The sequence below is a fragment of the Melospiza melodia genome, chromosome 2, assembly GCF_035770615.1.
Source record: "Melospiza melodia melodia isolate bMelMel2 chromosome 2, bMelMel2.pri, whole genome shotgun sequence".
Taxonomy (NCBI): domain Eukaryota; kingdom Metazoa; phylum Chordata; class Aves; order Passeriformes; family Passerellidae; genus Melospiza; species Melospiza melodia.
Genome location: NC_086195.1, coordinates 130,964,949 through 130,990,746, shown reverse-complemented (window position 1 = coordinate 130,990,746; position 25,798 = coordinate 130,964,949). Strand labels below are relative to the sequence as shown.

Sequence of the window (25,798 nt, the reverse complement as noted above, 5' to 3'; positions counted from 1 at the left end):
TTGAACAATGTTAGATTAAGTTTCTCTCTTTTGATATCTTAATCTTGTTATGCCAAAGGTCAGTTGTGAAGTTGAATTTTTCTCTCATGCAATTTGAATCCCAGGAGATATAAATAAATAGAATGCAAAGGTAATTCCTTAATGTGGCTTAGAATTCAAAATTTAGTAAAGAGGAGGAAAAATAAACCCAAAATATTATAGCCCAAATCAAAGAACTCATATTAAATTCAGATAATATTATTTTTATTTGACGTCTTTGAAGTACTTTTTTAAATGTCCTGACCAAAATTCATAAGAGTTGCCTGAAATCTGCTCTCCTAAATGTCTTTGGTGTATGACAACATGCATCATGGTATATATGAAGGAAGATTACATAAATTTCCACCATTTGTGGATAACTCCATTAAAAGTTGTGGGATTTTTTCCATGTTTTATAAATACCATAGTACACACACAGGCCAAGTGTCTTGGAGAGACACTTATTTCTGTGTTCACTGATCAGAGCCCACTGAAGGATTTCCCTTTGGTTGGACAGCCCTTGAGGAGCTAAATTTTTAAACCATTCATTAAATATTTTTTGTAATGATTTTCCAGAAGCTTTTGAGGCTTGTGGACTGGATATTGAATCATGCATGTGCAAACTTCTATTCTGTTTCTCTTTCGGGAACTATCTCATAATAAGGAGTATTGGCTAATGTCCCTCCCTTCCCTTTTGATGTTTTATTTGTCCCCCTTTGATTCTCTTTTAATTTTATCTGATTAAGGTGTAAATTCTTGTTAGTAAAAAATGTTCTTTGTTTTTTTTTTTTTATTTGCTGACACTGAGATTTTGTAAAATGATACATCAAAAAGAACATTTAACCATGGGACAATATATTATTATTGATATGCAAGCAGGGAAAAAATGAGGAAAGAGAATTCCTTCTGTTTTTTGAGAAAGCAAACAATAATAAATGGTATGCTATTCCTAAATTTCTGCATCAAATTTCTGAAATCTCTGTCCTAAAATTTTCAGGTCCATGATTTCATAATCAGATGATCTCTTCTCCAGTCCTTGGTCTTATCTAAAAATATGTCAAGATAAAGGCCTTGGTTTTCTACAATATTTCAGACAGGGATTTTTCAGTAATAAGACTGAGCATAGGAAAACCTGATCAACATATTTTTCTTGATTTTGAGAAAGATCTAGAAAGCATTTTCAATGAATATTAGGGAAGTTTATCTAAACAAATTTATCTAATCTTAATATGCTTGTCATCAACTGAAAAGCTAATTGAATATATTTTTCAGAATAGCAAATTATTCCCTATTTGGTTCTGTTTAGTATTCTTTTTGATGTTGAAAGTAAGTTGGTACTAAGCTCAGTTTTACTATGTTTCAGTTTTAATAAACAAGTGGAATTATATCTTGAATTTGATAAAGTTTTACTAGTGCTTTTGTAAGAATTATACTTACTCATCACAGCAAATAAAGGGACTTGTGTTCATTTTTAAACCCAACCTCACCTTTTATCTATGTGAGTTCAGTCATTTTATTTAATTTGTCTCAGGTTAAACATTTTTAAAATGGCTAGGTGTAATAAAGTGATTTGATGGAAGCCTGTTTTCTGAATTCTCTGATTAGCCAGGTATAGCTAATGGCCTCAGAGAGATGGTGTTAGATATTCTAACAGAAAATCATAATTATAGCTTTTCCTGATGTCTCATTGCAAAACATTCTGAACCATATTCAGTCTCCTGAGGAGCTGTGGAAAAATACTGACAAAAAGGGTGGTAAATGATTTTTTACTCCATTCTGCTGCAGGATTTTGTCTTCATGGTGTAAAAAGTATATCCATGCTTGTTAAGGTGGTTCATGAAGACTGAGGACTTGTGTTTACACATTTCCATGTTCTTCTGCCTTTGTTGCCTTTTAAAATGGGCTCTCACACCAATATTCAATCATTCAGTCAAATGAAGTTTCTTTATTAAGGCCTGCAAAATCGGGATCTATTCAAAGGTAGTCTTACAGTCCACTGCTATTTTAGTCAACTAAAAAAGTAAATTATCTGAATTTTTACTACCCTTGTTTCCTTTTGGATTTCCAATGTACTGATTTTAACAGATCAACTTCAGATAGGCCATGAAAAATATCTGTATTTTTAAAATCAGATGATGCTACTATTAACGGGACTCATGTGGACTGTAAGCAAGATGCTGGACAAAACAATACTCTCAAACTTTTAGCTCTTGGCTGTCTGTGGTGAAGTTGAACTATTTAGTTGACCATTTTTATTTCCAGGTGCTGATGAGATTTAGTTTAGATCAATTTGAAATGGATTCACCTGAACTAACATGTCAATTTTTCTCCAGAAATCCTTTAGTGCACTTATAAAAAATAGTCACTTTGAAATACCTTGTCAAGAAGAAAAGTCATCAAAGTTTAGTTGCTGTTCTATTTATATATGTATATATTTTTTTGGTATTTCGTGGATTAAGAGAATCTAATTAATTCTCCATGGAACTGGGATCTCTGTTGAAGCTGATATAACATCAATGTAAAGCATAACCTTCAGAGATGCAATACACTAATGGAATTAAATTAGCCAGGAGTGAAAGATAAAGATCCTAATGTAACTTCAGGTCATGAACTGGAAATCTTTACTCATGTGAATTGTCCCACTGAAAACATTGTTTATAGCTGTGGAGATAATTTACACTGCTAAAGTTTAGCTGGATCAATTTCCTGGTCTTTGCTGACAGGACTTAGAATTATCTCACAAAAGAAATAATCCACTTAAAGTATATTATTCATGTTTTCCTGTTATCCAATATCAGCATCAATATGAATCTCTCTGCTCACTAGAGGGTCCAGGGACATGCTCATAATCTCATTTCTGCTGAGAAACTGCTATAGATATCGATGAGTGTGAAAACAGGTACCTGGAAATTACTTCTAACCTTGAATAAATACTTTTCTCTCCTAAAAGAAATCACCAGGGGTTTTTGGTTGTTTGGGATTTTTTGTTGTTGTTTGTTTCTTTGTTTGTTGTTGTGTAATGAGTTTGGGTGTCTTTTTCTGTTTGTTCTGGTTTTGGTTAGGTTTGGTTTTCTGTGAGACTATCTAATATGGAAAATTAGGCCTTTCCTGTTCTGTAAATCAGTTTCTGTGATTCTCTTTGGAAAGGAAATGAACAAGTATCATAATGTTGGTAACTAAGTGGATTAGAATTATTTACAAAAAAGTGTTACTACTAAGTGCAAACTATATAGATATCAGGGTACTCCTACTAACAGTTATGATTCTCCCAAGAAAAAAACAGTATCCTGTCTTTGAGAGAATATATTATTTAGGAAAATATGAAATGCATGTAGTTACCATAATATGAGAATAAAATGGAAATTTTTTTTGTTCAAATCTTGAAAAAATTTAACATCCTAAGCTAGGAATATTGAATAAAATAGAATGTTTGAGTAATGCCCTCTTGAAAAAGCAGCTGTGTGCAGGCCAAGGTGGCCAAATGGACAGGTCAAGCCTCAATCAGCCCTCAGAATTGCTTGCAGATTTTATTATTTCTGCACCATCTGGTCACAGCTCATTCTAACATCTGGAGACATGCCTGCTTGCTAAGTTGTGGCTAGCCAACAACAACTGAGAGGAAATAATTTGGATGGGTTCTTGATGTGCCAATAGGCTCTACGTGAATGTAATTTAATTTTTTCATAAGTTGCTACATTGTTACTACTGTGAACTGCAGATGCTACACTTGAAAAATATGCTTTTAATAGTTTCTCACATACAATATATAACCAATTTTCTTATGCACTCCCTTGAGTGTGTGTAAGAATCTTATTCACAACCATTTTTTCTAACATTAGGTCAATATTGAACATTTAAGAATAAAGGTATTATAGTATTTTTATGCATATATATATATATATATATATATATATATATATATATATATATATATATATATATTTTAACCTGACAAATTATTACATTGTGATTTTTGAGGGTAGTATAATACTAGTCTCTTCCCTCAAATATTATTTTCAGCCTATTGATGCTCCTATAGCACATTGTTACTGGATCTTAGAGGCTGATTTATACCTTTTTTGTTTTTTTAGGAATGGTAAACTTATTGAAGAAAATGAAAAATATGTCCTGAGAGGAAGCAATACACAACTAACAATAAGAGATATAAAAAATATCGATGCAGGTCCTTATATCTGCAATGCTAAAAACAAAGCAGGAAATGACAAAAAACAGACAGTCCTTCAAGTTTTTGGTAAGTACTGCATAATATGATCCATCTTTCCTTTTAAAATGTAAATAGTAAGGAAATAGGTGTTAATTCACAATTTTCAATTCAATAGTATTTCTGCAAGCTGCCTACTGATGCAGCAAACTGCTTTCTGTATGATTTTACAACTTCTTTTGTCCCTGTTGGCTGCCTAAACCTTTACATCTGAATTTCATTTTGAAAAGGTTATCTTCAGCATTTGCTTTTCTGCTCTTCACATGCAGTGTACAATGGAGTGTTAAATAGTTAATTCACTCTGGTTTTAATTTAGAAGTTGACTGCTTGCAAGAAAACCAAGGGGAGAAAGGGGGAAGTTCTGAAAAGGGGAAAAAGCAGGTTATCTTGACTTCTAAGCAGTGAGGGTTTTAGTAAAGCAATGCCATGAAGAGGCCTTCCTAATTTTTTTTTTCAATTTATCTTTCTTGATGTCTATTTTTTAAGTGTACAATTGCAGATGTAGTCACAAAAATGTTGTGTGTGCTGAGCTTCAAAGGATAAAAGTAATAACCTCAAACCCCTTATTTCTCTTTCTATGTTTCCCCGCCCCAACTGTGCTAATGATTCCCTCCTTTACATAGAACTGATAATTTATTTGAACTTTTGTTGAGATATAACCTAGTGAGAGTATTTGTGAGAATGTAGAAAACATCCCTCAGAATCACTGTGCAAAACAAAGTAAGCTGCTGTAACTTACTTATGAGAAACCTACAAAAATGAATGTGTTGGGGATTATATATATATATATATATAAAAATGATATATAAATTATCTTTCTCTATAATACAAGCTATATTTAATGTAAATATATAAATATATATTTACATTAAGCATAGCTTGGATTATAGAGAAAGATCATTTCTATTTGAATAGTTAAATGCCATACTTAAGACAGAATTAATTAAAAAAATCAAATATTTAGGATTTACCATTAATTCCTAGCTAAAGCTAATGATAATTTATGAAAGTGAAAGAGTTCTAATGGGAGAGAGTAATCTGATAATTGACATTGAAGGGGGTAGATGTTGTGTTGTACATTGCTGGCATTCCATTGGGCTGTGGTTCTGAGGTACTTGAGAGTTATTCTCAATTTCTTTTCAAAGGAAAGAACATGAAATAAAATCTTAAATTTTATCCCAGACTCAAGAAGTACAGCATCTTGGTTTGAAAAACTGAAATATTTCATTCAACTGTATTTACAAACTTAAAAATAAAATAAATAGAAGGAATAGAAATCAGTTTCTAATTTTGATATTAATTTAGGGAAATTTCAGTCAGAAATAACATTGTGTGTTATACGAGTAATTTTAAGTGTTCCTGAAATTTACTTGGTTTACTTCCTTGACTAGAGCAAGGAAACTTTCTAATGAAAGGGATAGGGAAAAGGAGACACCACACTGAGTGAGGATTTCCTGTATATATATATTTACATCTTTTAGCAACCATTTTTCCGGGGACTCCATGGAAAGAAAAATCCTACTGTTTTAATGGATACAATGAATTGGTTAAATCCATTATGAACCTACACATCCTTAATGTTTCCATGAAATCCTAAACTCCTAAATCTATTAGGTATTTTCTTTCTTGCATGGAAAATAATTTCTTATGTTTAAGTTTGCACAGAATTCTCTAGAGTGTCTCCCACATCTCTGCCCTTAGAGGTTATAGCTAATTTGTAATGGATTTTAATGTCTCCTACAATAAAGTTCACTTTTATCTCTTTCACACAGATTATATACAGTCATATATCCAGACAACAAGTACTTGTCTTTTTTTCCATTAAATGTGTTAAAGAAAGTGTCAGTCTGAAAATGACGAGGCAGATGGCTGGTTATTATGGCTAAATAGTACACAAACAACTTGTTTATGTTAAATTGGCCTATTAAATTGCATTTTTCTCTCTCACTTCATTAGCTTATTTGTCTCACATGTCTGCTATCTTTAATTTTAATTTACAATGCAAACTCCTTAGGGCAACGACTACTGTTTCTACAACATGGCTCTGGCAGTGTTAAAACTCATAATAACAGTAATATAACCATAATTTAGTAAAAATAATAGTAACGTTATAGAATTCACTACTTAAACTTTCTAGAACACAGGACATTTGAATAGACATGCTCATTTCAGTGTCATGTAATAGCTACATATTTAGTTTCTATGCATGACCTAGGTTCTTGAGTTTAACTTTATTTGTTTTTCAGTATCAATGCTAAAAACCCTTTTTTATTCTGATGTAAAATGCTTACTCTGAAGTTTTTCTGCAGCTCTGATATGTAATGTGGGAACCTATAGGCACCTTGTCTTCCCCAGTTCATCTGTATCAGTGCTTTGTTCTAAAAAGAGACAAAAACCGTGTTTCTCAGTCTTTGTTGATATGATTTGATTATCTCTGTCTGTCCTCTTCTTACCTGCCATAGTTGTTTTTTGTATCATTAGCAATTACTATCTAAAAGATCTTATCTATTAATGCTTAGAACTTGTGGTAAGGTTTTTAATTCAAATTCATTTATGTTGACTACTGAACAGCTTGAAACCATAGGAACTCATCCTTTAATTCTTTAAAAATATTCTCTGTATTTATCTCTATTTGGTAGTTATCACTTTCACTTATACTGTTCCACTTTATTTTTTTTTCTTTTTCAGTAGTAACTGGCCATATTTATAAATTTGTGTGTTTAGGTACTTCTAAATTATCATTTTTAATTATGAAATACCACATTTTTACATCTATGGAAAACCCAAAATATTTCCAAAAATTACCTAATAACAAACACTTGACTTAAGAACAGGCAATAAATTCAATACATTAAAGCTTCTTATATCTTCTTACTTTCTCCAAAGTAAACATTCATTTCTTCATCATTCCTTCTACAAGGTGATGGCAGTAGGCTTCATTTATGTTAGAATAAAAAATATAATCAGAATAAATGAAAGAAAATTACCTTTAATTAAAGACATACTTGTGCTTAATATGAATAATGTTTATATTCCTAGGGTTTTCATTTTGTTCGCTCTAGTTTTTTATTTCCACTTCTTTATCACTCAAATACGTGGTTATACAATTTGATGATACTTTGTGGTTTTCAACAAGTATTCTCTTTTCTGTACTTAGGTCACAGAAAACTACATCTCTATGTTTAATAATTTCTTTTCCTGGAAAGAAAAAATATTCTTTCTTTAATCAGAATCAAGAAAAATAAAAATTGTAAGGGAGTTCTAGCATAAGTTAATATGAAGTTCTCTATAATACAGGTGTTTTACCTCCATAATCAGTGAGAGGGCAGTCTGAGTAATATTTCATTGTAAAAGTATTTCAATGGCATTTCAGTGGGTTCTGACAAATGGCTTCATGAAAATCAAATGAAGGGATACCTCAAAAAGCATTACAAAAGACACTTTGTACTTAATGCATTGTTTAAACACATATTAATTTTATTTTCTAGACGCCTTTTTAATTATTATCTGAATGCTGTTTAGTGGAAAAGTTTTTTTCATTTTTTTACATTCAAAATGTAATTTTTACTGATTATTGAGAAACTTTTTGCTGTTATTAATATATTTTTTTGTCATCTGACAGAGAAGAGGAAATATAATGTACCTCTCCTATCTTATCCTTCTTGTGTTTATTTCAAATACTAAAATTCAAAACTTTAATGTTAATTAAGTCCTCCAAAATGCATTCATCTTGGAACCAAAAAGGCTGTGTTGTGATTCAGAGAATGGGGTGGCGAGTTGTCTAAATTTTTCCCTTATTTTCAGTCTTAATGCTCCATTCCTTTTTATAGTGCCTGGAGCATACCTTAATAATTTTCTTTTGGGTTTAGCAAGTAAACGTATATGTTATATTTTATATATATTTATATAGATTATATATTTATATATATTTCTTATTTATTTATTTATTTATTTTATATGCTTTTTGTGGTTAGTTTTGTTTGTCATGAGATGCTTTTCAATACATACATGGAAGCTTTTCATTTAAATTCACTGATACCCCTGGAAGGAGAATGCTGTGGATCTGTGTATGGAGAATCTGTGCCTGCTCCTCCCAGATATCATAAAGTTCACCAAGTCCAGGTGTAATGTTAGTGATGCCTTTTGAAAGCTGACCTGGAACAGAGAATAGGCAGGAGGTAAAGCATAAAGTAGCTATTTATTAAAAGGCCTCAATGGATTCACCTTGGGCAGTACAAGAGCCCAGCCAGGGCTGCACCAAGCTGAACCCAAAATGTTCACAAAATGGATGACTGGTCATGAGGTCCCACACTTTTATGAGTTCTGGTCCATTTGCATATTGGAGTTAATTGTCCAGTTACAGCTTTAGGTTATGAAGTCACATCCTTCTTGTTTTTCTCTCTTCAGTCCACTGTTGTTTGTGCTCTTGGGCCTGAAACTTGGATCATTTGTCCTTAGTCCCCAGCCACTGAAGGAATTGTTTTGTCTCCCTACTCTCTGAAGAGAGCTTACTGTGCCCTAATGAGAAGCTCAGAACTACACACTGAAGCAGAACAGAATCTGAAAAATACAAAAGCTAAAGCCTGAGGCATCATTAGAAGTTCATGTGTTTTCTGCATTCCTTTTTTCCTCCTTATTACTTCCTCACTTTTTAGGAATAATTCTACTTTTTAAAATAAAAAAATATCCTGTCTGTTAAGACAGTGATGACAGTTGTCCCAGAAGACAAGTCTTAAACCCTTCTGAGTGTGAAGCAGTAATAGCATTTTACCATGTTTCAATAATACCATTCAAAGAGAGAGACTCAGTTTATGTTGTGCTAAGTCAGGCCAGCATTTCATACTGGCATGTATGTGAATCCTTATCATAAAAGGAATCAAATTCCTGAAACCTCTTTCTTGGGTATTTTCATGCTGAGGCCTAGCTTGTTTACTAAACTCAGATTGTACCAGGAGTTTCCAGGAGAATGGGGTTGCAGTTTTGCAACATTTTCTGATTCAAATGTGTCTGAACAGGAGGACAGCAAGAAGGGATGATTCCTCCTGGGATATATTAATCAAGTGATTCATCAGGCAGCCATACAGACATACAACAGGCCTCTCACCAGTATAAGCAAGTTTGTATCAATATCAAATTATTTAAAATAATTCTTTTGGTATAACACAGGACTATCTCAAGCTTTATATATGTGTTGCTTTCCAGGTTTGATGGAACTCATTGTTAAAGGATGGGTAGAAGTCTGTGAATTCAATAAAATGTGTACCTTTTCCAAGAAACTGGTTGTAAGCAAAAGCCTCAGACTGCTATCCATGTTCATCATAGGCTTTATGGAGAGGTTGTATGAAGACAGCCATGAGACAAATCCAGAACAGTCCAAGGAAGGAATCTGAAAGTTGCTTACTGAGGAAGTGTTAGGAAACTGTAAACCAACCTTTTTGGCTCAGAAAACAAACTTTCCAATCAGTAAATGTTGTTTCTTCATTTGACATCATCACTCTGTTCATATTTAACAATGCATGTCTAGTAATAATATTCCTTACCTTAAATAATTTTAATGAAGTTTATCTCCTTTCTGTGTTCAAGCATTCTTTCATTTGAGCCAGGTCATTTAGCTTACAAATGTTTCAACTACATCACAACATCTATATTTCAATATTTTTTGTCTGAAGAAAGCAGAAAAAGCCTGAAGGCTTGCTGAATTTGCATTCCACGGCTCTGTATTTTTATTTGCTTCATATTTTCTAGAATACAAAATGCAAATATCAACTCAGTTTGAAAATGACCTTATCAATTTAGAAAGAACAGTTAGAAATTGGAGGCAGGAGGGTGGGGGAAATGACTGTTCCAGTATTTCTGTCAATACTAGTTTTGGCATTTTCAACTAGTTTTATTTACATGTATACAAATGCATTTTAATATTTTCCAATGTCCAAAATGTCATTGAAAAGTATTCAAACAGTGTAAAAACTTCTAGTCAATAGTAAGTTATGACTTGTGACCTACAAAAATGAATTAAATAATATCCCCTATATGAGCTCTCTTCTTCCAAGTAATAACTGTCACCTAGATGTATTTGATGATTAATCAGTGCTTATTCCTTTAAATGTCAGGTACTCTTGTCTAAAATGTCAAGCTAAAACTTTTTGTCTTGTAGTGATCCATTTGAAAAAGGCCTTAAAGGAATTCAGAATAAGTCTAAGGTTAAGAATTATTTTTGTGTTTTGGAACATGCATCATCTTGAGCAAATTACGTTGTTTGTCATGTTGTCCAGATGGGGAACTCATTTTGATGGAAATAATTATAACTTTTGAGAATTTTTGGCATGAAATACTATGTATGATCCCTCTTAAAAAAAAAAAATTCTCTATGTCTGTTATAGCTCATCTTTTTTTCCAGGAAGGATGATATATTAAAGTAATGAAAGGAAAGAACAGTTTCTTTTGTAGCCATGTGTTATGGCTATAGAAATAGAGCACTTGAGTTCCAAGGTGAAATATTTCATGGGCATTTGAATGATCCTGAAAGTGAGAGTAATAATTAAAGTTATTTTGGAACCTAACATAATTATCTTTTGTCTCTAATTCTGGTGGGGTTTTTAGTCTTTCCACTGACATCCCTTTCTGTACCACATCCTGATGTAATGATTTTCTTGCTACTTTCTGCATCCAGTAAATCTGTATCCAGTTGACCTTTCAAGAATTCCTGATCACTCAAAGTGTTTTATTTCATCACATGATCTCATTCACTATAGATTATATATTAATGAAGCAGGATTATTAGTTCAGTGCTTTCTTAGGTAAAATGCTATTTGTTTCTCATCTCTATGCAGTAAACACACAATAGTTAGTTCATAATAATAAAGGGTGAACAGACAGCAGAGAAGCAACAGAAGGAATACGGAGAAAAGGGTTGAGAAGTGAGACCAAGAATTGTGTGGAGGAATGAATAAAAAGCAGGTGATGTGCCTACAGATAGCAAGTTTGAGCCTGCTTTTCTTATTCTTCTTGGTGAGGCTGAATGTAGCATCTGTGAGACAATACTTAAAACTGAGGAATCATAAAATGGAGCAGGAGACTGGAAATAAGGAAAAGACCCCTCACCAGGATAGCCAGACACTGCAATAGGCTGAGGAGATGTCTGAGAAATGTCTGTTCATGATATTTTTTGAAATAGTTTTTTTTTTTTAAATATTGCTTAAAAAATCCCCGAGCAGCCTGACCTGAACAGGGTCTGTTGATGCTGTGTTGATGAGGGGGTTGGTCAAGAAGTTCTCCTGGTGCCCATTCCAACCTGAATGAGCATCTTTCCCATCATGATCCATGAACATAAGGCAATATTGCTGTTCTCTATTCACACTTTAGTAACCTCATTAGAAGACAGATTACATCTCTTTATTTTCTGTTTCATAAGGAATACACCATAGAGGTGCTTCCTCAAAAGTGAAGCTCAGAGAAACTACTTGGAAAATACATTTCAGCAAATGTACTTAAAGCTGATGAAGTTAATCTTAAGAGCTGCCCAATTTTTGATTCACTCATGTAAATTTTATTCACTGCTTTTGGGTGTAAATATATTGAATCATATTCTTATTACAGGATTACATGTTGGGTTTTTCAGGGGGATGAGTGTCTTATCAATGTACAAGGGGAATAAGTTCAGAGATACTTATTAATCATTATATATGAGGTAATATATAAGACAAAAAAAGAATTTAATGAAGATACTTGAATGTCATGGAAGAGAGTAATATTCTATGCACAGTATTAATCCAGACTCCTTGTACAGATAAATCCTCTATGTAAAAGTATTCACATATAACCAGAAATAGTATTGTATTTATAAATAACCTTATAAGGTACAGTGTAGATTGAAAGAAGTAGCTGATATGTAATTGAGGCTATAAAATGGAATGATTTGAAGAATGCAAACAATATCTGGACTTTTTGAAATGTATCTTACCACCAGTTTACTTGGTAAGTAAGGATGAACACCTTTGTAACAGAGGACTCTTAAATTCTCCATAGTGCTAATACCAGTGAAATGGGTTTTATGCTGGGGTATTCTGTTCAATTCTGTAATTCATGTAGACCAGTGAAACATTGCTAAAGATCAAAGTCAAAGAATGGTAATCATTCCTAATTTTTTTTCCTGAATAATATGCATTTGAAGACAAACACCAGTTATAGAATCAAAGAATGTCTGAGATAGGAAAGCACCTCTGGAGACCACCTAGTCCAGAGGCAGACAGAGTAGATATCCTGGGACAAATCTAGCTGGGTTTTGGTTATCTCCAGGAAGGGAGACTCCACAACTCCTGGGCAGCTTGTCCCTAAGGGGAAAAAAGCACATAAACACAGCCACAAAGCCAGACCAGCCAGGACCCATCCCACTCTACCCCACCAAGGGAGCAGGATGTCCAGCTCATGGGACATACAGAAATGGTCGCTGTGCAACCTGAGGTCAGAAAAGTTAATTGTTTTTATAGATATTAACATTAAAACTTTAGTTAATCCAGAAAAAAAAAAAAAAAGTTGTTTGACCAAAAAAAAAAAAAAAGGTGGTTTTAAAGATAGATTTTGATATTACATTATTTGTGCAGGATCAGTAACGCAATTTGTATTTTTAACAGTGCAGCCTCAAATAATACAACTTAAAAATGAAACCACGTTTGAGAATGGGAAAGCAACTCTCATCTGTGAAGCAGAAGGAGAACCTGTTCCAGAGATTACTTGGAAAAGGGCCATTGATGGAATGACTTTCTCTGAAGGCGACAAGGTAAATCTGCCTCTAATATATGAAATATTTCAATATGCATCGTCTGCCTAATCTTCTTCTTGTAAGCAGAAAATTAATTTAGAGACAGATTAATTCTAGATTCATCTGGAATTAGAAGGAATTGCTATTTTCTTAGGCAGTAAGAGAGACATGGAGATTCTAAATTTTAAATTAAAAAAAGAAAAAAAGAAAAACAGCAATTAAATGCTGAAAGGCAATTCATCTTTGTAGTTTAAATTGTTATATATAATCCCTACTAATTGTTTTAATTTCATCTTGACTGTTATGGCTACTCATAGCCTTTCTTCAGAATATTTGAATTCTGTCCAGTAATCATCAAAATACAGTGGAACTTAAATATATTTTTGTTTTTAAATAAAAATATATATTTTTTTAAATTAAAAAAATCTGAATACTTCATAGTTTTTTATTTCCCACTTCCTCTTTTTTCTTCCAATTTTTCCTGTCACAGAAGACAAGCTGAGCCTATTTTCTCATTTCCTTCCCCCATTTTAATATTTTATTACAAAAGTAAGTTGAGTAGGGAAATATTGCAGTATGACAATGGAGAAAGTCAGTCAGTGTGGGAAAAGGAGCTGTAATTAGGTGGAATGGTGAAATGAAAAGGGAATGGTGCAATGCAATTCCTGACCATGCTTATAGCAAGTTGTGATTCTAGAGAGTTCTCTTTTTTTCTCCTTTTTCCTTTCTAATAATTATTTCAGTACTTGACTAGTTATTTTCTTCTTCATTTCCTGACATAGACTACATAATTTCTCTGTAGTGGCTGAGGTAAGAGATACCATCTTTCTGGGTAAATAATTCGTAATTTTTACTCTAGGTAATTATGTAGTAAAATACTTTCATCTTGCATATTCATAGCTGTTGCTTAAAAAAAACACACACAGGTGACAAACTAGATAGGAATCATGCCATGAATGGAATTAGATACTTAGTAAGTGTCTTAGTTCATAGGGAATTGCTGTATGTTAAGGAATTATGTACTTCATTTTTTGTGTTCTAAAGGAGAAGGTCTGCTCTGGTCTAGTCTCTGACTTGACCTTTCCTGGAATTCAGGCAGTTTATGTGAGGCTCTGTCTACCATTTTCCTCTTCTGTGATTTCCACTTTGCAGCAATATAGCAGTATTTATATATTATTTTTTCTAATAGTTTTGCATTAAGACAAAGCAATTTCTCTCTTCTTTAATTATTTCAAGTTAAAGGTCATCTTTCTGACTTGCAAAGACTATGCTTTGTTCGAAGGTTACAAATGTTAGCCACTCATGTTTGAAATGTTCCCAAAATAACTTTCAATAAAGGATATTGAAAGTGAGAGAAAATAGCAGAAAATCTCTAAATGTTGGTGCAGTTGAAACCTGAAATTTATCCAGTGCCTATAAAAGACAGTCTTATATTCCTAATTCCAGCTGCAGGTGGTAACACTGATGTGTTGCTGGAATATTCTCTGAAATGTGGTTGAACTCAGTAATAGTGATTACCAAATGAAAATCTGTATTCACTTCCTACTGGTGTGCTGACAGACTCAATGTGGAAGATAGAAAGAATGAGAATAAATGCAATTATGTTCCTTCCTTTGTTCTTGCCAAAGAAAGAATTCTGTGTATTGCTCATGGGAGAGTTTTTGCTGAATCTTAAATAAATGTTCTGAAATAGTGAATAGTCCTTGACCTATAAAATATGCTGCTATATTTGTCCCATGGTCCTCCTGCTCTGGGTTGCCCAAAGCCTGGCTTGTGATTTCCTACCAAAACAGGTGAATAGGGAACAAAACTAGCAGTGATTAAATTATTGAATAGTTGTTAAATAATACAGCAGTGTTTTGCACACAGAAAGAGAAGGAAAAGGTGAATTGAAGAAATGAAGGTAGAACATAGAACATAGTCTTAAAATGAAAATATTACTTATATCTGATAACTTTTAAAATAATATCCCATCATTCAACAACATAAATTAAGCATAGATATAAAATTATTATCTTTATTCAAGGGATTCATTTTTGTATCAGTTTTTTCTTGATATCAACTGCACTTTATTCATAATTTCTGTTGAATTAAGAGTATATTTAGGGGATGATTTTTTTTGCACAGAGGATGGAAAAGCTGTTCAAGCAATAATATTAACACAATGATCCTTAAAAGAATACATGAAGTGCTGTTCTTATTTTTTTAATTTTACTTTTATGAACTTTAGAATGTAGCTCCTCAATCATATGGTTCTTATTTTACTAAAATGTAAAGGTACCTCATGTGGATTAGGAAGACTGCTAAATGTGAGATCATTCTGAGCTTGCATGGATTCAAAATGTTTTCCATCCAATGATAGATCTTATAACTGGGACATAGACTTTCCTGAGTTTTGAATTTATTGTGTCCAAAAGAATGGAAAATATGCACCAAAGTCATAGATCAAAGAAGTAACCCAGCTGGGCTTAAGGAGGATAATATTAATGAGTATGAGCTCTATAATTATCTCTTTGGAAAATACAGCTTTGATAAAGGATTTTCAGTACCTCAGAAGTGTGTATTTGAAAGTTGAAGCCAAGTGAGTTCAAACCAGAAGCAAAGAAGCCTTTTCCTCTGTCCTTTTATCATTTAGCTCTTAGAACAATCTGCCACACAGTGTGTGGTCTCTCTTTCATTAAGAATTTGAAATAAGGGGGTCTTTCCCTTTCCTCTGACTTCTCTTGAAAGTTAAATGAAAAGTTTTCCAGGAGGTCATATTAGATGACCTCTGTAATCACTTCTGTGGCTGTATAGCCCATAAATACATGGGGGGTGGGTAAGGCTGAATAAACAAATGGCAGTGAGTGCTGGAAGGTGTTTGTCTCACCATTAAAGGTGTAAAATTGAAAATGGAGGCTTAGCCAAGGCCACAGCTTCATCTGCTGTTTCAGGGCCAAGCTGAAGCTCTCTGCTTGGAGCATGTACTCTGCCTGTGTCCTTCCAGTCCCTGAATCCCCAGCCCTGCCTGTCCTGATGTGCCAACCTGGCCGTGCCCCTTCCAGCTGGGATTTCAAAGGGCTCATTCCCACAGACCACTGTGCATCCAGCAGGCCTGGCCCTTTTCCCAGTGAAAAGAGGAGAAGGCAGGAGAAGGGCTGCTTTTTTTAGAACAGGAGGAAAGATGGTGATTGGATGCAATTTGGCATAATCAGTTATGAAATGGATTTTGGGCGTGCACCGTGGTCTCTACACGCATCCCTGAAGGACAGCACATCCTGATTGCTGATACAAAATTGTCACTGATTCCTGGGTGTACTGCACAAGTGTGAGGACAGTTTAGTGCCCCACTTTCATAGCATCTAATTCTAGCAGAAATATGAGTGCTGATCAATGTTATATGTAATTAGCATTTCAAGCCCTGTTTTGGAATACAAATCACAATAACAGATGGGGCTTGATATGAGGCAGTGGCTCCACTGTATGCAGCATGTGTCCAAAGAGGCATATGCTGCATACCCTGAGGAATTTATGATCTAAACACATAAAATGAATGAAAGGAGCCAATGCAGAGAGGTCCCAGTTGCAACTTGTGTGTTGGATTTAGGGCAGGATTTTATACTCTAGTTTTTACTGTACTATGTACTCTATTTCATACAGATTCACTGAATGTCTCTTAAATACCTTGTACTATTCTCCTTGTACCACCAAGGAAAACCCAACCTGTGATTTTTAATTTTTTAATGAACACTGCATAAACAGTTGAATTCTGCTTTTTTCCATTGCAACAATAACCTGGCTCTCCCTGAAAAATGTCCTGTGACATTGTTTCTAAATATTGCAGAGTTCAGACTAATAATTTATTTATTTTCCAAGTTTGAATTGACTTTGTATTTGCATGCAAATCATAAATATTTGTAGAGTGGAGCTTGTAGAGTTTTTAATAGTTTTCATGATCATGCAATAGACAAAGATAATCTTTTTCATTGAAAGGTCAAGTCTATTTTTTTCCCAAGCCTATTAACTTCACTTCAGCTATTAAAAATGGTAATAAAAAGAATATTGTATTTTTTACTCCCTGTTTATGTTGGTTTTCCCTGCACAAAAAGAAGCAGTCTTACAATGCCAGTGAAATATGTTGTCCTTCTTTTTGAAATGTGAGCCCTATTAAATTCTTGCTCATCAAGGATCAGGTTTTTATTTGAAATGAATCACAGAGAACAGAGATGTATCTAGGGTATTTTAATTGATTCCAGGAATTTTTTATTTTTTTTTTTCCTGAGCTATCCAAATCTTGCTCTTTATGAATAATTCTTCTTTGAATAGCTGGGAAATATACAAGGGCAATCTCTTTCCTGTATTGGAGAAAATTGTTATAACCTGTTTCACCTACATATTGTGGTGAAACAAGTTATAACCCAGGGAAAAGCTCCTACTTACAATATCATATGAATGTTTTTGTTGTTGCAGTATTGACACAAGCCTGAAATCCAGAACAATTTATGTAGCCAGCCACAATTGTGTTTGATGATGCAATTGAAACACTCTGCTAACAATTCAATCAGGCGTCAAAGTTCTCTTCTCTTTCGTTTTTAAGCCCTAAATGAATTTTTGGGAGCTTCACTTATTAAGACTATGAAGTTAGCAAGGATATTGTGACTGGAAGAAGGTAAATAAATGAACTTGACCAAGAGGGTCACTTATATGTTAGATAATTAATGCTGTTGAGATATATAGAGGCTTTTACCCTGTGACATAAGCAAATAAAGGGCCATATACGAGCCCTGAATAATAGAATTTCAGGATCATCTGATCCATGGAAATCTGAATACTTTTTGGTGTTCCTTCATCTGTCTCTAGTTTTGGGAGGTGACAGTATTTGAGCAATAAGATTGATTTTGCAGGAGTAGGATTGTATTCAGTTAGAAGGAAAGAGCAGCTTTCCTCTGTGACCTGAGGAAATAGGAAATAAGTGAGCCAATGTGGAAATTTTGAAGTTCTCAAGTAGCTCAATCAGTTGTCTGAGCTCCCCACAGTCCTTTGAGTTACAGTATCTGCAGTGATGTGGAAATCAAGCCAAAAATTAAACTAGTAATTATTTTGATATCTTGATTGTATTGGCAAGTGAGTACTAACTATTAGCCACGCAACCAGAGGGCCCTTCAGATTTGTTCCTCTTTTGGGATAGAAGGTAAATTATCTGTTATTCAGAGTAAGCCCAAGGGCCTGTACATACACTGAGTTAGAGGGATTCATGTTGTGTGCATGGCTGTTTGTACTGGTGTTACACCAACTCAGAATTCTCTCATTTCTGTGTATTTTTCCTTTCATGTTGTTGACACTTTCAGTAAAATTTTATGGTCACTTGCTACTGGGAAAGAATTAGGTAAGCAGAAAAAAAGTTTTGATTATTTAAAGAAGACAAAAGGGCAAGAAAATGTAAAATTTATTAACTCTTCTGTATTAAGAACTTAAACAACCTAGGAAAAGACATTGATTTAGGAAATGAACAATATAAGCAGTTCTTTAGCGGGATACCTTAAATTAAGTCTAAATTTGTTATCTGTTCTGCAAATGGATGGATGCTCTTTTTTACACCTAATTTATATTTACAATTTTAAAACTGTTTTCTATTTAATGGATTTGCATCTCTGCTACCTATGTACCAAATAGATATTGTTTGGATAGTTTCTGTAGGTTGCAGTGCTGCAGGTACTGCCTGAAATAAAGCTCTAAAGGCTTGGAAATGGCATTTATTTCTCAATTTGCAATTCTAGCTTTTGCCATTTAGTTATCAGTGATGATACTAGGTCTGTTGCACTAATGAAGAATGAAATTATCAGGGAACTTTTCATGGACCATTTTCTACAATACCAGCACAGGTTGGACTGGAATATTCATCGTTTCTTCTACAACACAAACTTTTGTTTCATGGGCTTCAGCCTAAGTATCACTTGTGTTATTTGCTAATGGTTTAAGGAGTTCCAAATAGCTGTAGCTTGTCTGGTGAAATAGAGAATGTGCACTTGATGACTCACTAGGTAATACATCCATGCTTTAGAGACTGGAGCCATTATTCCCTGATGTACTACAGGACCTTCTCAGGACACTTAAGAAGTGTTGCATTTTCTGCATTCTGCTTACATTGAGGACAGGCATAATCAGTGGCAAAATCAGAAGTGCAACGCTGGCAAAAATGTGTTTTATGCTATTGAAATGTCTGCAGTTCTCCTGACCTGAAAGGAAGTTTGAGTACCTGTATATATTAGGATAATTTAAGTCTTCAGAACTTTTGGCAAAGCCAGGATGTAAGCAAAGGCCTGTATTCAGTTTTTCAATCCCTTGTTTGTTTTTTTTTAATCTAAACTCTATGTAATAATTAGTTCCTGATAATTTATTAACATCCTTAGTATGCTTATTAAAAATTTTTTTTTCCTGTCACATTCTCACTGTGCAATCTCTCCATGTGTATCTACTCATAAAGTCCTTTTCCTACTAATAGCAGTTCCTAGATTTCAAAGACAGTGAAATTATTACATTTTAACAGGACAATGATGATGTATCAGTGAACATCTTGCTGGTTAGGAGGCTATGAAAATCCATTTAAACCATAATGCAAAAGTCTTATTTCTGTACACTGAGAAAAGTACTGTTTGCACCACCCCTTATTGACAGCTTATAAAATTCAGCAAACCATATTTCTTAGGACTGCATAAGTGGGAAATACATCTGAGTTTTGATTCATTGTCAAAAGAACTCCCATCTGTGCATGGGATCAACCTGTGTTACTAAAATTTCTAAGTGTTGCAAAAATAATGTTATTAGTAATAAAATTATTTTTTGCCTTTCTGTAAATTCCTGCTTGTACAAATGAAGTTGTAACATTTGTGGCAAAATTCAATGGATTAATAGCATGTAGAAATCTTTACTGAAAGATGATCATCTAACAGGCTTTAATATGTCCTATAGGTAGCCTAAACACAACAATAAATTCCTCAGGGTTATTTAACTCTGCTAAAGGGCTGTTTCTGACACTTTTTTACTCAGTCCTCCTCCTTCTTTTCTTCCTCACACAAAAAATGATTGCTTTCCTCCAGGTCCCAGTCCTCCCTCCCAATTACCTGCATACCAGAGAATTCTAGAGCTGTGACTAATATTTCAGCTGTCATTAATTTATCCACATTTCTCTTCAGTTAATGTGTTATTACAGATCTGTTTTTTCAATGATGTACTAATACATAAATTCTGATAATTTAATCATATATTCCATTTCCTAATGTGTACAGCTGAGTCAGGAGTCCTGCAAGCTGACTGAAAAGAAGAAATAGACTGGCTTAAAGGTTTTGTTTCTCAATGAGACTTTCCCCAGGAGAATAACATATGGGTTGCAATCTCTGCTTCCCACCTTATTTCAAACTCTTGTAGAACAGCATTTTTCTGTAATAGCAAATATCCAACTTAGCTGATATATCCAGCATAAGCTTTAATTTATAGCACAAGCTTATATTTATTTTTATTTATTTTATTTATCAATATAGACAAGTAAATAGAAAAACTGAGAACTGTATTCAGGACATCAATTAAATAAAATTATTTGAAAACACATGCCCTTTCAGTTATGTCCAGGTTACCTCACTTTCTCCACTTGCTTGCTACTGTAGTAATTTCCTTTTGTTTCATCAGATGAAAGAAAAGCCCTCCAGAATTACCAGTGTTTCTGAGCAAAGACTTTGTGATCTGTGAGGTTAGGATCTGTTCTGCTGACAATTCCCTTCACCTTGTGACTCAAACTGTGCCTCCATGACTTTCCTTCTCCTAAGGGAGCCTTGATGCTTACCCTGCAGGTCTCTGTCACACCCCAGTTTCCAGACAGACTTCTTATCTGCTGTCTGACCAGAATAATTTTAGTAAAATATACATCAACTTTATGGCAAACTGGGAGGGATCTCAAGCTGCATACAGCTACTGAACAACACAGAAACTCAAATCGTGATTTGTTTCCAGTTTATCTTTTTTTTTTTCCCTCTTTTCTTTCTTTTTCTGCATATCCTCAATACATCAGTTATCCATGCAACTAAAGCTAGACTGTGTTAAAGTTTGAATATGAATTCTGTGAAAATGAAATGAATGTATATACACAGGAATTAAGGTCTGTTTGAAATTCTTATAGTGGTAGTAATTTTTAAGGTCGTCATATATTACAGCAAAATTTCTTGCACAAGAGGGTTATACAACCCGTATATATGTAAGAATTTTTTATCAGTCCAAGTAATATCAGTTTAAACAAAATAAACCAAGCAATTATTATTTGTTCAGTTATAATGACTTGAACATTTTAATTCAAATTATCTAAGTAATAAAGGGGGGAAAATAACACTATAGCAAAAATTATTATACAAAATTTTCCTAGTTTTCCTTTCCTTGTTTTAATGACCCAGACACCAGAGGCAGGCTGACAGATGACAGTGCTTGTTTTTCTTTAAAGAGGAAAAAGAGGAAAAAAAGGAAAAAAAAATAGAAAAGGATTGACAGTTCATCACTCTGCCTTGGGTCAGCTTCAAGTTATTTTTGTCCATTTTGTATTGCAATAAGTTGACATGATTTTTCTTCATGTGTGCCCAGCCACAGGGTTTTTTTTTGTTTCTTTCATTTTTAGTTTTCCCCTATGTTTTCACTTGCTGGTCGCTAAAACTACAGAACAACCACCTTCAGTCCCAAGTTACAGTAATATTTGATTGTCTAAACTAAGATTCAATTGTATAGTAAAATTGTTACTATTAGTGGCTGTTTTATGTGAAGTCTGTATTGAATAAGAACATTGTACCTTAAGTCTTCTTCCTGAGAATTTTGCTGGCCTGCATCCATTTGAGTCACCTATTTTAATGGTGACTGTGTTGGAGTAGATTCAGATCAGCAAAATGCTTAGGAATAAAGCCATTAAATACTGTATTTATGAGTGAAACAAGATTTCTAATTACAAAGCACATCTGCAATTATTGGAGTTGTAGTATTTCTGTTTTATTTATAAACACTCATTTGTGGTTACTGTTGTCATTTATCATGGGCAACACTAATGCTTGTTCTACTCTACAAGTTTATTTGATATGATGCTAATATTTTTGCCATTAAAAATCATCAACCATTTTTTTCTTGTGATTTGCATCATTAAGATTTGTGATTTACATCTAGGATTTGCATCTTTAGCAGAAGTAATCTTGAATGGATGCTCATCATTTTTCTCTCTTAAATATTTTTCTTACATATTCATTGTTGAGTAAAAACCAATGAAGGAAAGAAGTTCAGTCTTCCATTTAATGTCTTTGTAAGTGTTTGGTGTCAGGATTTCATGTGTCATCTCTTTGCATAATGACTAAACTTTGAAAGAAATGCCCGCATGAATCAATGAAATATCCGTTCATAATTTCAAAAAGTTGTACGAAGCATTCAAGAACACATTTTTTTCCTGAGACTGTACATGCAGCTAACAACCTGCATAGGACCTGCTGCCATTTGCAATCTGAATTCTTTAAAAGTAACTGGTGTGTCTGCAGCTGAACAGAAAACAACAGTATTTTTTTCTTCAACATTAGATTTTCTTGTGACTTCCCTGGTGCTACACTATAGATCTACAACCAATAGGTGCTTCAATAATTTCTTCTTTGTGGAAAAAACATATTCCTAGAAATTCAGGAATTTGCAGCATGCTGACGTGTATAATTAACAAGCTGAAGTTTTAAAATATCACAAGGTCTCCTATAAAAATCACTGAAGTCCAAGACACTGCTGTAGCATTATTCTGATTCACTGGACATTAAGGCATATGCACATAGCAATACTCTGGAATTTTCTGCTGTCTCCAACAGGTGCATGGATAGAATACATTTACCTGAAGAGAATGGGGAATATTGTGAATATACCATCCATAATCCAGAAGGGAGCTTCCATCAGCTTCTACACGATGATGGCTGTTGTGACTAACAGCCCTTTCTCTCATCATCAAAGGTAGATTTTCAGACTAGGAATTGCTGCTCACGTACATTTAATAGACTTCTGGAATTTTATCATCATTTAGTATCAGCATGTCAGGTTGCAGAAGCTCTTATTTTTCATGCTGCTTCAAGAAGCATTTTCATGGGCAATTAAGATCTGCTTAAATCTCACTATCAGAAGCATCAGCCTGAAGTATAGGATCTCAAGTTACCTCTCATGTGGATGCAAGCACAATCTGAAATCAGCAAAATTCCTAAAAAAATGTTATTTGTGAAATTCCAAAGATGATTCTGTTAATCAATATTTGTTTTCTCCTTGAAAATTCAGCTATGTGTACTGAAAACGTAACCAAGACAAAATAATGAGTTGGAAAATGTTAACAATTTGATCCAAAGAAGGAAGAACTGTGATTTTTTTCAATCCTCCCCCCTGCAGTATGAGGATTTTCGACTGTGTGCATCTGAAGCAGATCCTTTGCTGGAAATCTAAAACACCTGCAGATTTTACTCAAGTTACATGTTCTTACAGTGACTGGTTTTTAGTTCATTGCTCCATGTTTTGCAAAAGAAAAGCACAGTCTCAATTCTGAGCCACTGCCTCTTCATCTTTTCTGTGGTTAATATATGCAGCACACCTCCAAAATAATACTAAAGTACACAAGGTGTCGGAAGATATATTTGGTAAATTTGACAGGAAAAACTGACCTGTAGCATTAACTATGGACTGTGATGGCACTTTGCACATGAATAAGCTTTAAACATTTAAATAAAGTAAAATAAAGGTATTTCAACTTTTCTAGATTTTAAATGAAGGGATTGTTTTGCTTGCAGTCTTGCACTTGTACTTCAGGTGTTGAAGGAGTATTTTGACAGCCAAATGGTAAACTCAAGGAGGGAAGTCAGCTTCTCTAACCATTCAAGCATATTACTAAAACCCAGCTACAAATGAGTCACCAAATTCTGCAACTGTTCTTACTTCCGTTCTTGTTTTCAGCCAACTCAAAATGCAAGTTTTGGCAGCCCTACAACTTCATCTCATTTGGTTCTACTTTTTCTCAGTGGGAGTTGGAGCAATGGCTGATAAATCAAGCTCATGCACTAACCACACTATCCACCTCTGTCCAAGTGCAACTTTCTACAGTTTGTAAACAAATGACAATTTCTGGGCACCATAACCAGCAACCTCTCACCTCCTGAATAATTAAACTGAATTTGCTAAAATGGCAGTGGAATTTTGTAGATTGAAAACTCCATGGTACCTGAATAATTTATTCTGTTCTAGAAGCTATCCTTGTCTCCTTGTGGATGTTGTTGTCTCATCACATCGCCATCCGCTCTGTTAGTGGAATCCTTGAAATTCAGAGTTGTCATTGTTCTGGTGCTGCCTTGTGAGCTCTGGTTCTTGTCCTTGGAGCTGAGCATAAGGAGTCAGGTCAGCATCAGCTGGTCAGGCCTTTGGGAATATTCACATGTGGAACTACAAATTATGCAAGACATCCAAGAAGCACGAGCATGACAGAAGAAGTCAAGGAGTACAATGACATGTGTAGTATCACATGAATTTTATCAAAACCAAAAATATATACTTTTACAGAACCTGCAGCACTAATCTCAAATTATGCAATACCTCTCATTTTTTAATTAGCACAGGAGTCATTTGTGTTTAACTACATATTATAAGTAAAAATACTGCAAATGGAGAAAATTTTCACCTTTTTTTTTTTAATTTTTCCCAGAAGATATTTTTTATGCAGTGTCATTTTGGATATTTTTTACTTGCAGACCTGTATAGAAGAGTTTCCTTTAACAATGGCAGAAAATTAGATTGCTATCAGTAATCAAAATAAAAGGGCTTTCTTGCTTCCTAATTTAGGGAATTGCTTTTCATGGGGATAAAATCCCAAAGTGACTTTATCTAAGTAAAACATTTTTCAAAGTCTCTGCTGAAGATTTGTTGTTTGTATCTTAGTTTTATGCTGGTGATAAAGTTATGAGAGAAGAAAAAAACCCCCACCAAAGTCTCAAAAACACCACTTTTATTTATGATTTTTATGAAATTCTCCAATGAACATTAGCCATGAAAAATATTTATTTCTTAGATTTTATTATGAATTCTAAAATGCTGTGAAAATGCAACTTCTGAAGACTTCATCATTCTTCCAGTGTCTGAGAGTGTAAGGGTCTGTTAACATAATTTTTTTTTCAAAGAATGTGTAAATCTGTATGGTACTGTCTTAACTTCAAGTTTTTGAGACCTCAATGTTTGTTCATTCTCCATGGTGGGAGGAGATACTGAGTAATTCAGTGAATGAGCACAAATCATGAGTGTTGGGCCACAGAGACTATTCTGATTTTCTAGGGGTTTGTTCTTTTGTTCTGTCCCTTTTATGCTCTTTATCATTATTAAGCAATAAAATAAAATACAGATGCTACGTCTCTCATGCTGAAACATTTGAAAAAAAAAAAAAAGAATGTCCCAATTTAGTGGGTATCCATTTTTATTTCAGGCAGGCTTCAGAGATTCTGGCATTGTTAATTTATAGAGATTATATCTGTATTTTGGTTTTGGCCCATTGGCAGCTCCAAAGCTTTGTTCCTGGTGGGGATTTCTCCTAAGGATTACTGGGCAGGTGTAGTGTTCCCATACCTGTGTCTCTTTCTCTTCATGTTTTGCTGTGCTATGGTGCCAGACATTGTACTAATGTGTGCTCTCCATAATTAGTGCAGGAAAGAAATTAACCCCAGAAAGGCGTTACCAATGGTCAGAAAGTTCTGCTTTGTCAGTTTATCCTGGTTTTAATAATGTCCTTTACAATACCAGAAAAATGTAAA

General features: G+C 34.0%; 1 protein-coding gene across 2 annotated transcripts in view; it reads left to right on the top strand.

The window, feature by feature from the left end:
* NCAM2 (neural cell adhesion molecule 2) overlaps positions 1-25,798 on the top strand; it is a 273,486-nt gene that overhangs the window by 150,965 nt on the left and 96,723 nt on the right. For both annotated transcript variants that reach the window (XM_063150025.1, XM_063150026.1), the window contains exons 7-8: positions 4,110-4,270; positions 12,871-13,016. In XM_063150025.1, coding sequence (XP_063006095.1) covers positions 4,110-4,270; positions 12,871-13,016 — 307 coding nt within the window. The remainder of the gene's footprint in view (positions 1-4,109; positions 4,271-12,870; positions 13,017-25,798) is intronic.